This window comes from Euprymna scolopes, chromosome 34 (assembly GCF_053919585.1).
Source record: "Euprymna scolopes isolate OS-2025 chromosome 34, ASM5391958v1, whole genome shotgun sequence".
Classification (NCBI taxonomy): Eukaryota; Metazoa; Mollusca; class Cephalopoda; order Sepiida; family Sepiolidae; genus Euprymna; species Euprymna scolopes.
In genome coordinates, this window is record NC_136515.1 from 30,583,517 (window position 1) to 30,602,508 (window position 18,992).

The 18,992-nt window shown below is 29.7% G+C and overlaps 1 protein-coding gene across 6 annotated transcripts in view; it reads right to left on the minus strand.

Annotated features, from left to right (window-relative positions):
* The window catches only part of LOC145259152 (centrosomal protein of 135 kDa-like), a 493,729-nt gene that overhangs the window by 41,626 nt on the left and 433,111 nt on the right, over window positions 1-18,992 (minus strand). For all 6 annotated transcript variants that reach the window (XM_080116863.1, XM_080116866.1, XM_080116865.1 and 3 more), the window contains 3 exons: window positions 12,700-12,810; window positions 9,508-9,693; window positions 2,883-3,092 (listed from right to left, as the gene is read on the minus strand). In XM_080116863.1, coding sequence (XP_079972989.1) covers window positions 2,883-3,092; window positions 9,508-9,693; window positions 12,700-12,810 — 507 coding nt within the window. The remainder of the gene's footprint in view (window positions 1-2,882; window positions 3,093-9,507; window positions 9,694-12,699; window positions 12,811-18,992) is intronic.

The following is an 18,992-nucleotide window of genomic DNA, read 5'->3' on the forward strand; positions in this document are numbered from 1 at the left end:
AAATCATTTGGGAGTAGTCGAAAAATATTGCTCTGATAATGTGTCTCGCATTACCACATTTTGTATCGTGGCATGTTGATTTGACGAGATTGTTCGTTGTTGCTTGGGAACATGGCATATCGATTCAACAATATTGTTTGGTTGTATGTTGTGTCGGTCAATGATATTGCTCAGGAACGTTGTGTCAATTCAACGATATTGGTTGGTGGTGTGTTAATTCGGCAATATTGTTCAGTGGTGTGTCGTGTTGGTCGATGATGTTGCTTAGGAACAGGTGTGTTGATTCAACAATATTGTTTGGTGGCATGGCATGTCGATTCAGTGGTATTGTTCAGGATTGCGTGGATGAATTTGTTCAGGACCGTGCCAACATTTGTGATAAAAATATATTTTATTTTATTTTTTTTTTTGCGCTCTCTCCTCCTTCGTGAAGTGACACTATATACAAAACATACATTCTATTAACTAATCATACTTATAAAGTAATTATATATTTTACTAGCAGTTCAGCTCAGCTTTGCTCAGGGTCCTATGTACTGTTCATAACTTTATGTGCATATGTATACACACACACACACACATATATATATATATATATATATTAAAAAGTTTGACTCATGTCCAGGTAACCTACATCTAAAATTTCAAGTGTTTAGACCCAAAATTGGCAGAGGAGTTTGGTCAAATTGTCGAACTTTGACTCCTTGGAGGAGTTTGGTAGAGTCTGTAAAGGTCAACTCTTTCAACTTTGATCTCTTAGCAGCCAAATTTTCACCCCAAAACTGATTAAAAAGCTTGCTAAATGTCTAAATACCTTTTATGTAAAATTTCAAATGGTTAGACCAAAAATTGGCTCAATAATTTGCTAGAGACAGCAAATGTCAAATCTTTTGAACTTTGACCCCTCGGCAGCCAAATTTTCAGCCAAAAATTGATTAAAAAGCTTGCCTTATGTCTGAATACACGTTATATAAAATTTCAAATGTTTAGACCAAAAATTGGCTGAGTAATTTAGTAGAGACTGCAGAGGTCAAATTTTTTTTAACTTTGACCCCAATTTGACCCCTTAATATATATTGTTTTAGCCTCAAATCAAATTAAAAAGTTTGATCCATGTCCAAGTAACCTACATCTAAAATTTCAAGTGTTTAGACCCAAAATTGGCAGAGGAGTTTGGTCAAATTGTTGAACTTTGACTCCTTGACAGCCAAATTTCTGGCCGAAAACCAATTAAAAAGATTTTCCCAAATTTCAATACCCCTTATATCAAATATTGAGTCTGTAGAAAATTGACAGAGTAGCTTGGTAAGATAATGTACACACACAGACAATTCCTCTTTTATAGATATGTAGATTTACTAATCATAAATTGCATAAAGTATACATTCACTTAACTAATAATAAATTCTATTAACTAATCATACTTTCTATTTAGTAACAATACATTCTATTAATTAATACTTTATTATTAATTAAACATATAGTTTATTTATTAATCATACTTTCTATTAACTAATCATACATTCTATAAAGTAATCATACATTTTATAAACTAATCATACCTTCTATTAAGTAATTGTGGTTAAATTAGTCAAGTCTCAATTGTTACATTTGACACACTGCTGCCAAATCTCATTATTCCAAAAACTCAACCTTCTGCTATTACTCTCTCAACTTCAAAAGCACTTCCGCTGATCGAACTCACTTCCTTAAAATCCAACTCCAAAATACAACTGAAAAATCAGGCCTTTTTTATCTCCAACCAGGAGCATCTCATTTGCATATCAGGTAGTAACATTGCAGGCATTTAAAGAGATAAGGTGGCCATTTTTTTTTTTTTTTTTTCTTCATTCATTTTTTTGGTCCACCCAGATTTGTACAAATTGCGCAAGGTAGGTTTGTAACAACTTTTTAAACATTTCAGACCACAGTAATCATACTTCTTTTAACTAATCATGTTGTATTAATTAATCATACCTTTTATTAACTAATCATTAATTTTATTAACTAATCATACCTTCTATCATACATTGTATTTAGTAGTAATACATTATATTAAGTAATCATACATTCTATTAATTAACCATTTTTTCTAATAACTAGTCATACATTCTATAAACAAATAATACATTTTAATTACTAAGCATACTATCTATATACAAATCATACATTTTATTAACTAATCATACCTTCTATTTACTAAGCATATGTTTTATTGATTAATTATACATTCGATTAACTAATCATACATTCTAATAACTCATTACACATTCTATTAACTAATGATACTTTCTATTTACTAATAATACTTGCCATGAACTAATAATACATTGTATTTACTAATCCTATCATTCTATTTACTAATCATACAATCGATTTAGTAATCAAATGTACTTTTTACTAATCATACAATGTATTAATTAATTATACATTGTATTAACTCATCATACTTTCTATCAACTAATCATACATTCTAATAACTAATAACTTTTTGCAGACCTCAAAAGAATAATCCAGAAATTTAGTTTCAATTAAATATTCAAAATTGGTGCATATTTATAGACTAAAGATCAATTGTTCTACAAAAAAGTAATTTAATTGTTAGAGAAGTCTTGAGATCAGTGAATCATCATAGAAGGAAACTATGTTGATAAAGTTCAATTTTGCCTTTTGTTTTATTAGATGTGTGACTTATTGAGTTATGTATTAAATATTAATAACATAATGGATTTTGTATTGAACCAATAATTTATAGAAAATTTTCTAAGTATAAATACAGAACATTTTTAGTTAAATGCATTTCAATGTGTTAATAAACAAAATGTGACATTAATCAAAGAGTTTTGTTATTTACTGCAAACCATATGAGTGTCAAGAATTACCTGCTCTTTCTCCACTGAAATTGCATTCAATTGTCTTTGCAATGATTCTTTAGATGCTTCCAACCTACAACAAAGATCACGAACAGAACTGATGTCATGCGATAGGGTTTTCTTGTCATCTTCACACTGTTGCAAATTCTCTTCCAAGTTAGACAAGGTACGAGTCAAATTTGACACTTGAAGCTCATATGCTTGCTGAGCACCCAAATGCTGCAAAAAAGTAATGGTTTCATTAATTTCTTTCTCATAATAATCTAACGATTTAGAATGTTCAAACTCTTGCAATAATGACTATCTTTTTCTCATACAAAAACATCAAACTAGAATACAAATATAGTTTTTACATAGACAAACATGCAAACACACACACATATACATACATGAAAGATTGTACTTGAAAGGATGGTTAGAAGCATAAAATATTTCGGTTAGAGTCTCTGAAATAGAAGGTGAATGTTTGACATCTCAATCAAAAACAAAGAGAAAAGAAATTGAAAAAAAAAAAGTAAATAAACATCCCATGAAAATAATTCATACATGCTTTAAGTTTGTTTCCTTTATCGATAAGTAACATTGCAAGTCATATGAAGCAGCCATAAAACTTTGAAAAATATTTTACATTTATTAATATTTTTGTTTTAATATTTGATAAGATACCAGCCAAAGAATCATTACAATTCTTAGCTTTAGAGGGGCATATCATAAATTAGCATGAAGGGGCACTTAATCAGCATTAAATCATTGCAGATCTCAGGATTCCACATTTCAGTTAGCGGAGTGATTGTCCATCTGCAATGGAAAACAATGCTATCTTGTTTACATCCATCAAGACCTAACAGCAAAACAAAAAAAACAATAACATTTTTTAGGTTTGCTAATGTATTACTCTTATTCAACTTTTCTCAGAGCATTATACCATATATCAGTACACACAAGCAAGCACACGAGTTCAAATTACTTACTAAACACCATCTTAAAATATCTTCAGCCTTTCTCTACAAGAGTTTGTTAGGACAACCTGACATAAGATTTCACCCTGTAAACCCTGACCAAATATTCAAAATAACAGTATTTTAAGCCCAAATAAGATCCCCGAGACACGGCTATACACTTGTTCATACAAGAAATAATGAACCTGCTTCTAACGATGTTACCTCAAGTAACAGGATGTAGCTGGATACTCTACCAGAATAGATGAATTCTTGCCTTGGAGTCCAGTAAAACCAAGAGAGAACAAGAAAAATATATTATAACATGGTTAACTGGTAAATTAGGGAGAGGAAAATTATTGTTTTTTATTATTTTACTAACTCCAAATTTAAGAGGGATATGAAAATTTTAGTTGAATGCTTGAATATCTATGCATCTTGTATACAGATTAAGTGTTAGCCTCAAGAATAAGCACCTTGATTTTTGAGACTTTACATCAAAGGAAAATAAAAAAAGAAAATGTGTCAACGCTGTTATGCTTACACGTTATTCAACATACATGCAGCGTTATTCAAATACAAAACTCTCAGATCCTCCAGATTAGACAGTTTGTATCGTATTCAACACTTAAATAAAATGTAAAAATGGTAATTTTTTTTTAAAATACTGAATTTTAACCTGTATCTTATTTTAAAAGTTTGTATGTTGTATATTAGGACCCTGCAGACTGGATTTCCTATGTTTCCATGAAACTGCAGTTACCTAATGTACAATGTTATTGAAATATAAAATATTTCAAGAGAGTAAGAATGTTTTAAGATTAATATTTGTAATAATAAACAGATTTTGAATTTACTGATGAGTCAAATATTTTAAAGTAGCAATAACAAAGGAAACAATAAACAATAGGATTAACCTGTTTATGTAAAGGGTGTAAGAAAGAAATAGATTTTAATGTGCACATGTAAACATGAGGCAGTTGAGGAGTCAGCTTACCAAAGATCTGCTCAATGATTGGTCATCATTTTTATGTCTATGGGAGCATATTGGGCAATATAGCCAGATGTAGAAATCAAAACAGAAATGTTGGCCAATTCCAAGGAAAACTTGGATATGTAAACATAAAGTTATATGTAAAATATAATTCATTATTTGGTGTTTAGAGAGAAGTATCTTTGTTTATAGAATCATGAGTCAGAGGAAACAATACAAGAAGGTATATCTACCTTTATCTGGTGTGCTACACACAGAGAATGTTATATATACATTTGTTAAGGAATTGTATCTAAAATGTTATTTGTCACATTATGAAAACTGTAGTTGAATATGTATAAATATACATACACACATAGAAGACAAGCGAAAGTATGTATTTTATACATACAGTTAAGATATAAGATTATACATATATTGCAGTAATTTCGTGTAATGGAAAATTCTAATAAAAAGAGGAAATGCATGTTTCTTATATTCTTAGTATAGCAATCCACTCCAAAAAGTAAAAAAAAAAAGGCAAAAATAAAAAAAATATGGTACTCTTGCAGAATTGGATCCGGATCTTTGGGAGTTACCATCAATCATGGCTTGGGCTCGACCAACATTCAGTGGATTAAGCCGAAAGTTGCTAAACCATTGAAACGCTAAATACTTTTCTTTTTTATTGTATTCAAAAATGTGAGTTTTTAATTAATATTTGGGTAAGGGGGGGTGTTACTATACACAGATTCGAAAAAGTTGTTCAAAAACGAATAAATGAAAGCAAAGGTAAGGTAAATTACGTTTCTATCTAACTGGATAATTTTTTAGTGTTTTTATTTAATGTAAAATGTTTAATCGGCTCAAAAACGCAGTGTTTATCTATGTATTTGAAAAAGACGAATGGTCGCGGACTCTGTTGAATACGTTTAGTTTGGGAAAATCAGTTAAAAACTATACAAAACAATGTCAGACACCTACTGATTATATGTTATTGTGACATAGGCTGACATATTCGGTGGGTTTCTGATAGTATTTTGTATAGTTTTTTTAGTTTTAAATCATTTTCTCAAACTTAACATCATCAACAGTGTCCATCACCGTTTGTATTTTTCAAATACACTGATAAACACTGTTCTTCGAGCTGACTAAACGTTATAGTAAATAAAACGGGTTTGTATTACTAAACACAGAAATGAAAAAGTTGTTGAAAAATAAATATAACAAATAAATGTTATTAAAGGCAAGATAAGTTACTTTTCTACCTAACTGGATAAGATTTTAGTGTTTTTATTTAGTGTAAAATGTTTAATCGGTTTGAAAAAATGTAGTGTTTATCTGTATATTTGAAAAATACAAATGGCGGCAGACTGTTGAACACATTAACTCTGGGAAAATGAGTTAAAACTAAAAAAACTATACAAAATACTGTCAGGAACTCACTCAATATATGTTACTGTGACATAGGCAGACATGTATTCAGTGGTTTTTAACAGTATTTTGTATAGTTTTTTTTAGTTTTAACTCATTTTCCCAAACCTAATGTGTTAACACAGTCTGCCGCCATTTGTAATTTTCAAATATAACAGTAAAAACTGTGTTTTTTGAGCCGAATAAAAATTTTGCATTAAAAGAACAAAATAAATTATCCATTTCGGTAATAAAGTAACATATCTTGCCTATCTTGAGTGCTAATGCACTTACTGATCCGCGCTATTTTTTTAAAATCATATTTCCAAGCTTAATTAAAGTTTTATGTTTTTTTGGTATTTTTTTTGGATTAGGTCCACCTCCACAATTTTCTTTTAAATGACGACTTTTAAAGGTTTCTGACTATGCTGAATACAGAAATCGCATTGAAATTTTGCAGAAATAAGTAGTTATCGAGATATAGATAGTTGTTTGATGCATTGTATTCTTTGGTGGCCATCTTTGTTACGCGCATAGATTTGTTTATGACGCGCATAAGCGTGTAAAAAAGACGGCTGCCAGAGATTACAATGCATTATACAAATTTTAAATATCTCGATAACTACTTATTTCTGCAAAATTTCAATGCGATTTCTGTATTCAGCATAGTCAAAAACCTACAAAAGTCGTCATTTAAAAGAAAATTGTCGAGGTGGACCTAATCTAAAAATTTACCGTTTTTTTCATTCAATTGTAAGGTTAAAGTACAGAATAGGTACAAAACACCCTCTTCTCCCAATGTTAAGAATGGCTTTTTAAATAATAACATTATTATTTCAGCACGGATCAATAAGTGCACGAGTACCCAATTTCTTTATAAGCATTCATATTTTCTTATATAAAAACAACTTCTGTAAAAAAAAAAAAAAAGAAAAAACGTGCACTTTCAATCTTTGTTAAAAAAAGGTTTTCTTGAAAAGAAAAACAAAAAAATATGGTAAAAAAAAGCAAAGAACAAAACGTTAATCCGTATTCATGCAGACAGTGATCCTTGCTGAAATAATAACGTTATTATTTAAAAAGCCATTCTTAACATGGGAAGGGTGTTTTGTACCTATTCTGTACTTTAACCTTACAATTGAATAAAAAACATATAAAACTTTAATTAAACGTGGAAATGCGATTTAAAAAATAGCGCAGATCACTCTCTGCATCAGCACCGAAAGTACAGAATAGTTAGAAAACATCCTCCTTCCCCATGTTAAGAATGGCTTTCTAAATAATGTTAATGATTCAGTACTGTTCCTTGTCTGCTTAAGTTTAATTTTTGTTTATGAAATTGTTAGGTGAAAGTCCAGAATAGTTACAAAACACCCCTATCCCCATGTTAAGAATGGCTTTCTAAATAATAATGTCATTATTTCAGCGGGGTAGCTTCTCTGCATAAGTACCATGTTTTGTTTTTAAATTGTTAGGTGAAAGGACAGAATAGTTACAAAATACCATCCCCATGTTAAGAATGTCTTTCTAAATAACATTATTTCAGCACGGTATTTTCTATGCATACGTATTATCTATTTTTGTTTATTAAATTGTTAGGTGAAAGTATAGAATAGATGCAAAACTCCCTCCCCATGTTAAGAATAGCTTTCTAAATAACGGTATTATTTCAGCACGGTACCTTCTCTGCATAAGTACTATCTATTGTTTATTAAATTGTTAGGTGAAAATATAAAATAGTTACAGAACACTCTCCCTTTCCCATGTTAAGAATGGCTTTCTTAATAGCGTTATTTCAGCACGGTACCTTCTCTGCATAAGTACCATCTTTTGTTTATTAAATTGTTAGGTGAAAGAATAGAATAGTAACAAAATGTCCTCCCCATGTTAAGAATGGCTTTCTAAATAACGTTATTATTCTATTATTATATTATTATGGTACTTTCTCTGCATAAGTACCATGTTTTGTTTATTAAATTGTTAGGTGAAAGTACAGTACTCATGCAGAGAGTGATCCGTGTTGCAATAATAACGTTAATATTTAAAAAGCCATTCTTAACATGGGGAGGGGAGGGTGTATTTTAACCTTACAATTGAATAAAAAAACATATAATAAAACTTTAATTAAACCTGGAAATACGATTTAAAAAATAGTGCGGACCACTCTTTGCATTAGCACTAAATATTATTTAAGCAAGTTACCAATCCGTAAAAAAAAACTGTACTTTTACCAACCAATCTTATATCGAAAAACAAAGAAAAACTCAAAAAGCAAGCGAGAAACTTTTTTTTTGGCCTTATATAATAAAGAAAAAAACGTGTAAATTAAAAAATTTGGAAGATAAACAAATGAATTATGTTTTTTTTTGTCATTTTTTACTTATAGAGTAAACAGAAAATGAAATCTACTTCTTTTTCGTCAATTCGTGGCTGTGAAATGAATCGAACCGGAAGTTCAGTTTTATCAACAAAGCAGGTTCGCACTAACGGTTAAAAAAATATATTTATTTTATTTAATATTTTAATAATTCGTGAGGTAAATTTATTTTGATAACATAAAAACATCCCTCGACTCTAAACATGGGTTGTCTGAATATTTCAAATAAATTGGTAACGTAGAAATATGTTTTTATTCACTTGTAACAAACCAAGAATTACATTTTTATATATATAGATATATATATTGAAAGAAAAGATAGACAGACTGATATATATTTTATACATACAGTTAAGATATAAGATTATACATATATTGCAGAGAAATATATATATATATATATATATATATATATATATATATATATATATATATATATATATATATATTTATGTATGGATGTCTTTATATTTACTCACTAGACGATGCTCCCCTAACATACAAACAGGCCACATATACATTTAAAGAGACCAGCAGCATCTCATATAAATACACATTATATACACCCACAAACTATTTAACATGTTTAGCCATTATACAACATATACGCATGTATACACACACTGCTATACAGCATATAGAATTAGCAAGAAAGATTTCTAATTCTATTTGATCTATTTATAATCACTTATTTTGGGGAAGCTATGAACTCAAATGAATCTAAGGATAAAATACAAGCAGAAATGGGTTTACAATTGGGTGCTGTACTCATATATAAATCTTAAAAACAAAAGTATTTTTGCATGAAACAAATAAATCAAACAATCAAACCCGATTAAAACATTTCCAAACATTTCATGAAGCAAAAAAAAAATTATTCTTTTCAATAATATTCTATGAAGCCGCTCTCACATCTAGAATATGCGCACTCACTTCTTGAAGTTCTCGGTCCATTCTGTCTGTCTTTTCTTTCAACATTCTAATTTCGGACTCTCTTGTAAGAATCTCAAGACGGAGGTTAGAGCCTTCACTCTCCAGCTGATGGTTGCTATTCTGATAGTGTTCAGCCTCAGCTGACAATGTGCGATACTGATCCAATAAATCAGTACGCTCTTGTTCCTGAAAAATAGACAACAAACATAACAGTGTTAGAAAAACACTGACTCATTGGCTCACTTAATTTTAAATTGCAAAAAAGTGAGTTTGTAAATCTTGTTAAATTTTTTTTTTTTAATTTATATTTAAATTTAAAGACGGAATCCAAAATTAGTTTCTTTCTACTTTCTATTAAACTTTCTCCTAGTTATGGATTAAATAGTATTACTGTTACATGAAAGAGCTGTCCCCTTCTCATGTCAGTAAGAAGGCAAACTAGATAAGTGAAAATGATATTAGGAAAAGGCTAGAATCGAACCCTGTAGGCAAGTGGATAATTAAAATCCTAGGAATGCAGTCCATTGTTAATTCTTTTAAAAATAGCTAAATATTATTTATGTTGGAAAAAAAGCAATTGTCCATTCTTTTAAAATTAATGGATATTAAATATGTCAGTTAAAAGAATAAACAATGCAAGTTAAAAAAATATTGTTTAAAAATAAGTTAGATATTAAACAGTTAGAATGAAGAATTCTTTGTTTGCCAAAAGTATGTTTGGACAGACATATGTAAATCCGTGTGAAAGTTAGTCATGTTGGGAACCACACTTCTGACGTCATAAACTGTAGTGAAAATTGAGTGTGACTGTAGTCACGGAGGTGGGCTGCATGTGCGAACTCGAAACCTGAACGATGGGAGACGAGAAGGCGACAAATTAGCAGGTTCGATTGCGCATTAATTTGCATAAATATGATAATATAAGGCCAGGAGCTAAGATGTTTGAGAGAATCGAGCTGGTGAGTTCTCGAGAACGGGATGGAACCTGGTTAGAGCGGAGAGTGTTGCTGAGAATCGAGTCCAGGAGATTTTTTAATATATGAATTGAGAGTTCAAAGTTAGGAAGTTCATTAGAAACAGATAACCAGAGCAGATCACACACAGTGATAGAGTCAGTTGGAAAGTGGGAGCCCCTTAGAGGCAAAAAGAGAAGAGTAGACCATGTAGTCAAAAAGGCTTGAATTCCTGATTTCATCAATCGGCCGATAGATGAATAAAGAAATCACCATTAATAATTTTGTAACTGTGTTATCTCGTGTCGTCTTTACAACCGAAAAGGAAAATGTGTTTTGTATATTCATCTATCGCTTGTGTAAGCTTCCAAGTATTATGTATCCTCCCCACCATCATCAATAATGTATCTCCTCTCCTCTGTCTTAACAAGAATAATCCCAGTCTGCTATGTTTCCCTCATTATCATCAGCATCTGTTCTAACTCCCCGTAATACATGTCCAGTTAAATGTGTCTCTCCCAGGAATTTGTTTATGTTGAACTTAAATAAAAGACATGTAAATCGACGTGAAAGTTAGTCACGTTGGGAACCACACTTCTGACATCATAAACAAAGGATTTTCTCAACATATGAATGTCTCCCTCATTATCAGCATCTGTTCTAACTCCCCATTATATAATAATGGTAGAAGATAAGCACCATATAATAATGGTAGAGGATAAGAGCGATAGCCAGAAACCTAGTAAGAGATAGGTTACTAAATAAATTAAAAATTATAGCTAATTAGAATAAGTAAAACTGATTTCTTTCAAGCAAAACTTAATTCTAAAATTATGATGTATGTTATGTTATTACTCTATCTCTCTCTCTCTCTCTCTTTTGTATATATATATATAAATGTGAAAATGTCTATGTGTGTGTGTATGTGTCTGTCTGTCTGTCTGTCTGTGTACATTTCCCTACACAATAACTCTGTCAATTTTCGGTCTACAAACTCGAGATTTGACAATTAAGAGTATTGAGATTTGGGAAAATCTTTTTAATCGGTTTTCAACCAGAAATTTGGCTGTTAAGGGGTAAAAGTTCAATGATTTGACCTTTGAGAACTCTATCAAACTCCTCCACCAATTTTGGGTCTAAACACTTGAAATTTTAGATATAGGTTATTTGGATATGGATCTAACTTTATAATTCGATGTGACCCCCAAAACAATAAATGCTAAGCGGTCTAAATTGGAGTCAAAGTTAAAAAAAGTTTACATTTGCGGTCTCTACCAACTTTTCTCTATGGTAGTTAAGGAAGCCTATTATATAGAAAGGGATTACCGTACATATTCACACTTTTTAATATATACATATGCACATCAAGTTATGAATAGTACATAAGGCCTGAGCAAAGCCGGGAGAAACTGCTAGTATATATATAAAATTAAGAATTAGTAAAATCAGAATTTTATTGAGCATATGTTATAAAATTTTGAATGCAACTATTAGATATAAAGGGTTCAAATGTAAAATATATATAGTTTAATTTAGTTTTATAGAAATGGGGTGAAAGCCCTTTGGGAAAATTGAGATATCTCTGATTTTATTTTATTTGGAGTATTTTAAGGGCATGATATAAACAAAACCTCTCATTTGAAAATTCCAATATATCAAATTTACATTGAAATTGATCTATAGTCTAATGACTAATGACACCAATGAAACAAGATTCCATGAATTTTAATTTATTCCTAGGACCCCTTAAGCTTAAGTCTTAAATGTTAAATTTTCTAGAATCCAAATAATGTAACGGATTTTGATATAGATTCGAGGCATAAAGTTTAATATTATTAAATCTTGATTTTAATCTTCATAAGGAGACATAGTGGCACAAAACTTATGAGTAGTTCAGGAATTAATTTTACCCATTCTTGGATGCAGTAATAGTAAACAGGGGTTTATAAAGAACAATTTACAAATAAAAAAGACAAAAAAATGCAGACATGAAAATAAATTAATCTACAAAATTATAAAGTTATAAAATAAACACAAATTATATAAATATAAAAAATAAAAAGAATCATTTTTATAAAACAGAAAAATAATCTCAGAGAAATAGTCATCATCCAGATAAAGTGATTGCCATTGATTGGTTCTAAAGAATCAATATTGCCCACTTTTCAAAGAACTTTTCATTCTTACACTTTAAACATAATCTCATGAAGATTCTTCTTGCGTTATAGAATTATCTCACCTTTGCCGCCAATAAATCTTCCACCCGTTGTATCTCTAAAATGTAGCTCTGGACTTGTTTTTTTAGGATTTCTTTCTCTTCTAAAGCTTCTTGCAGATCATGGTTCAAATTCTGTATTTATAGAGACAAATTTAATAAGAAAATTAGTCAAAAACAAAATGGTGTTTATCTTTCTAACCAAATCATTTGAAAATGTGAGAAAATAATTAAGAAAAGAATTTTATATTTCAGAATTTTTGAGATGAGGTTTGATAATTTGTATTATTTGCATCTATATTGTTATATTCACATTTTTGACTCATATAAACATTGGCCATTGCCAGGTGGATTCTTTGAACTTGAACATTTTTATGTTAGAATGAAAACAGTCTACCAACATAGATGAAATAAAAGATTCACTTCATAATTCTGTACAGGTTCCCTAGTTGGACATAAAAATGCCCATGTTTGAACATAAAGTTTCCAAATCCAAAAAGATCCACCTGGTTGAAAGTTAAACCAAATAGTAGTCTGATAATCTAAATATAATATCAATTATTGTTTACAAACTATAATAAATGAATACAATTAATGCTGCAAAAAACTTTGTCAAATGATGAACACTCTGGTATCAGGATTATGTTAAAACATTGCTAAAAAATGTCCTTAGTATTATCTCATAAAACCACTAGATTTTGAAGGAAATGGCAGAAACACTAGAGGAAGGCCACCACTCTGTAGTTAGGTATCCTAAACCAGCCTAGTTTAGGATGCGAAAACTGGTAAATAAAGTTAAATTTCCCTTAACTTCAACTTGCTATATTTCATTTATTTTTTGGGGTTATTTTTAGTGGTGGGACGATTAATCGGAATCGTTAATCGTAAGAATCGTGTATTTTGGGAGGTATCGGAATCGGAATCGCATCGTTAAAAAATACCTTAATTTTCCGATTCCTTCATTACGATTCTTTTAGTCTGATGTTGAAAAAAAGAAAAAAAATTCCTGATATTTCTAACCGCAAGAGAGAAATGTAGCATGTTATAAAAAGAAACCAAAGAAATTCATTATTAACAGGGCAATGCTTAGTGCCCCCTCCCTTACAAGGTTCATTCATTCAGATCTATTGTGATCAAAACTACAAAAGAGTTAACTTGAAAAGAAGTATGCAGGGCTCTACATTGCGAGTAAAAATAAAAAAAAACGCTTATCTTTTTGGCGATTGTTTTTTTTACTGACAAATCTTCTAATAGTGAATGAAAATGCTTTTTCAACTTATATTTTCTTAAAATAAAACGAGCAAAGTCAAATTATTTAAACAGTAAAAGGTTTAATAGAACAATATACTTTTTTTTCTTTTTTTAAAAGAAGGCTTTTGAAAGAAATATCTCTAAAATGAAATTGATCGCGTTGTATTATTTCGCAAAATTTTAACAGTAGTCGGCTTCTTTTGAAGTTTAAAAAAAATCGACCCCATACCTATCTCTTCCAAACCTAAAGTTATTAAATAACCCCTTCGTTAATTTAAGAGTAATTGATTCAATTAAGTAAAGTTGTTTTTTTTTTAATTTCATTGAAATAAAAACCATTATTTTTTTTATTTTTTTCTCCAGAAAGATAAAACCCTGAATTTGATTATATTAAAAGCAGAATAATATAATCTTTTTTCTAGAATTTTAAATTGAAAATTAAAAAAAAGTGTTTGCCGCAGTTTTTTGCCGAACGAAAAAGAAATTAATTTTTTTAAAAGGTTTTGTAATCAATTAATTTTTATGTCTAAATAATATTTACGATTAATTAAATAATTTCATTTTAAAAAGTGTTTATAAATAGAATTTTACTTAAGACTTATAGTTTAGCAATATTGAACCGCATCAGCCATGTGTGAATTGAACACAGTCAACCAAAAAAAAAATTCAAAAGAAAATGCATATTTGCATTTCATTATGTAAACTTTTGTACATTGGTTTCAAAAATTAAATTCTATAAGTTTTTTTTTTGTTAACTACTGGTTGGTACAATTTACCGCCCCATCCCTTTATATTTTTTTCTTTTTGTCTTTTTTAGCGGATTATTTTCAATTAATTATCCAAATAAGTGACTAGTTTTAAAACAAAATTTAATAGTGAATTATTTGTTTACAGATAAACTGAATTTTCTAATATGGCCTCAAAGTCCAAAGAAAGTCTTGCATGGAAACTTTTTGAAGTTGATGAAGATGATGAGTTGAAAGCCATTTGCAAAGTCTGTCAAATTAAAATATCGCGAGGAATAAAGCCATCTAACATGACCACAACCAACATGTTAAAACATTTAAATATGAAGCATCCAAATGAATTGGAGGAGCAAAATAAAAAAGAAAAGGAACAAAAAATTACCAACTAGTCACTCAGAGCAGTTTTATTAGTGAGGGTCGAAATCGCAGTGTCTTTTTTTTTTTTTTTTTGCCTACGTCACCATCTAGGTGTCACCAATTTTTTTAACCCTCCTTAACTTCAAAGAGTAAATACAATATATACAACTAAAAAAATAATTTTTAAAAATGCTGATTCTATTCATGAAAAATTCTTTTAACTAGAAATTAAAACTTAGGTAAAGATAGCTGACTGACAGCAACAGGAGCACTGGTTAACTACTGGACCACGTGGAAAGGTGTAGGGGGAGGAAAAAAGGAAATTAAATGATGATAATAAATTAGGATAACCGTCTTTGAAAGGCACTAAACTCCTAAAATTTATTTCTTAAAAATTTTAAGCGGCATTCCCCGGGGATTTTAAAGCACTCTCTCCAAAAAAAAAAAAAAAAAAAAAAAAAAAAGATTTGATTTTTAAGTTTGGGAAAGATATATTTATTATAACCGAATTCCTGTATGAAGACTGGATCTACTTTATTGGACGTTAATTTGAGAGATAAGTAATTTTTCAATGTTTAATATGTTTTTAAAGTTTCAAGTATCAATTAAATTTTTTCATTGCGCTTTTTTTTCAATTTATTAAAAAAAAAAAAAAACAGGGTTTAAAATGTATTTTTCAAGGTAACAAGCTTCGAAATAAGTCTAATTAAAAAAAAATCACTTAATTTTTAATTTCGACAACCCTGAGAATTTAATTATTAAAAAAATATTGAAATGTGACATTTTTTTATTTAACATTTCTATTAGTTCAATTAATTTTCTTTCAATAATTCATTTCACTCAACAAACTTAACCATTTTTTTTTCATTTTTTTTTTTATCTTTTTCTGTAATTTTGGTAATTATGTTTGCTCAATTTTATCTAGTATTTCATTTGTTTTTTATAGTGGTATCATTTTTATATGTGTTCCTTTGATATACCCTATTTCAAAATTAGTTTGACTAAACTTATTCTTCACGTTAGAAACAACGTGTAAAAGCAATGAAAAAGTAAGAAAAAACTAGGTGTTAACTACTCTTTGTGAATTATGGAGGTCTGAAGAACTGCCGTCACAAATACAACTATCAATAGCCAAACAAAAAATCGTTTTTGAAATTCCTTTAATTGTAACTTTTCGCTATACCTACCTTTTGGTATAAAACGCAAAAACTTTTGATTAATGGTATTTCTCAAATATGGTCGTTAACTTTGGAAAGGTTATTTTGTATCTACAGCGCCATGTCACGTGGTATATTGTTTTTTTTTTCATTACGCACATTCATTTATAAATTATTAAATTAAATATTTATCTTTTTTATATTTAATTAGTATATATTTTCTTTCTCTTCCGCTATATTTTTTTTATTTAATTCATTAAATCTGTTAATTATGAGGACCAAAATAATGAATCGTGTTAATTTATTCTCTAATTTTCTTGTTTTTGTTCTGTTGTATAAATTCTATTTTATTTGTTTTTGCTTTGAAGGATAAATTCTATTTTCTTTGGGGTTTTTTTTTCTGTAAGTAAAATAAATTTTCTCTAAAATAAATTTTGCTAATTTTTCCGTTTAGTTTACTATATAATAATTTTATTTAAACCAAAACACGACGGTGTGGACATAAAATATCTCTTCCAAAGTTAGGGAACATATTTGGGAACTACCGACCATAAGTATAAAACTACCTGGTATATTTCAAAACAATAATTCCCTAGGAATCGAATCGGAATCGGACTTGGTATCGGAATCGTTAATCAATATTTTCCTGGAATCGGAATCGGAATCGTATAAAAATTAGGAATCGTCCCAACACTAGTTATTTTCATAAAGTTTTGATTTAAATAAAATTTAATCTTTTTTGCTTTTATATATATATAATTCTTTTTCTTGTGTCTTTAATAGATTTTTTTTCCAGGCTACTTCAAGTTATGTCACTAATTTTGGTGAACGCCACTATTTTTTTTACACAAAAAAAATGTTGGTGTTTTTCAAATTTGGTGTGTGCAATATTGTGAGTCTCTACGTATAAAAAAATAGTACCATTTTAAAGAAAAAAGGTCGCTTATCAATATGGTGAGCTTAAAAAAGAGTTTTAAGTTGTTTTTCACAAAAAAATCCCACTTGAAAACTTCAGTGAAAGAAATATGAAAGAAATTCAATTGAAAAAATTCTGAAAATGGCACCATTTAGTAGAGAAATATCTCCTCTTTAATAATCTGTTGGTGTCATATTACTACGCTCATAAATCAAGGAGCGCCACTAATAAAAGTAACTGTACTTACACATTGAGATTTACAACTTAATGCCAAGCAAGAAGTATCATCACTAAAATCAACTGTCAGCACAAACAAGCCACATGACCAAGTGAAAACGTAAACAAACAACTTGTTTCACTATATACATATATCAAAGTTCTTAAGTGAGTTTGTTTTTGTTTATTTAAAAGTTATAGAAAGTTATTATTTAAAATATTTTTAGTGCGTCAATAAAAGAAATGAAAATTTACAATTTAAAAAATAATGTCAGTTGTTTATTTTCTATATCTTCTTTCAAACTTTCATTCTTTGCTTTATCTTCTTTCGGTTGGATAAACTTCAGCATTGTTAAATTATCTTTTAAAAATTAAACTGGATACATTTTAAACCCAAAAAACATTGTGACTGTGATGGAAAATTTTTTTTCATTTTAAAAAAATGTGCCTCATTTTTTTGTTTATTTGATTCTCTTATGTTCTGTCAGGTTTTTTTGATATATCTAACATTTTGTAACTCACGAGGCACAGGAAACTGATTATATTTAAATACAGAACAGACTGACAAAGTTTTTCAAGGTGTTGGGAAGTATTTCTCTTTAAGGCAGTGTTTACACAGCTTTGCAAGAATGGGAGCAAGTTCCGGTTGAAGTTTTTTAAGCTATGTATTTACATGAGAATATGATTGGCAGATTGAGGTGCTTTACTGGAATCAAGGTTATCGATGAGTTTGGCAATATCACAAATATATTGTTACTCAACATATTTTCAGTCATGATAGGAAATTTGGGAGGTAGGTGGTCCTGATTGCAAAAGATGGAGTTTAATGCAAAGTTCTTAGTAAAGAGTTTGACTTTATTGAATGCTGAAAAACTTACCTCAGGACCATTGAGTTAGATGATACACATCTATTCAGAACCCTGCTTGTTATTTGACAAAATTTGGTGCAACTTTGGATGAGCTACTTTATATTTGATGGACTGAGCATATGATTCTCTTGCATTTTCTATAATCCTTTTGCAGTGGTTACTGGCAATCCTAAAGACAGCTTTTTTTTCAGAACATGTTGAAAGCTATGGAAATAGTGATTTCTGTGCACAATGGCAGTGGCACATTCTGAAGTGAACTACGGTTGGTTGCTTGATTTTTGTAGGAATTTCTTCGAGAGTATGTAGCTGTTTATACTGACAGTTAACCAATCAGTCAAGTCAAAACACACATTCTGTTTTTGTATTATTGGTGGGTTTGAGATAATCGACAACTAAAAAGCACATAAATATTGGAAGAGTGATCCGCATTATCATGATTAAAACAATTTGGAAATCTTATCTTGGATACGTTGAAAGCCATGAAATGTGAACTGGAGTATTCTGACACAGATGTGGAAGCAGTGACTAGTATTAAAGATTATAGCAGGTGTTCTGACTGGGATCAAAGGCAGTGCTGAATGAGGATCAGCATTAGTCCTCACATGAGTTGCAGTACTCACTGCCAAGGTCTAAAAAAACTATCTTATGAAAGTCAAGAAACTGATGAACAAAGCTGTCAAACATCTAATTGAGCCAGGATGCTTTGGTTCTTTTCAGGAGTAATTACACAATATGTAGAATTTCTAGATAAGGCCATATCATGCCTGTCCCCCATCTTCAAAAAGGGTCTCACTCAATTTAGATG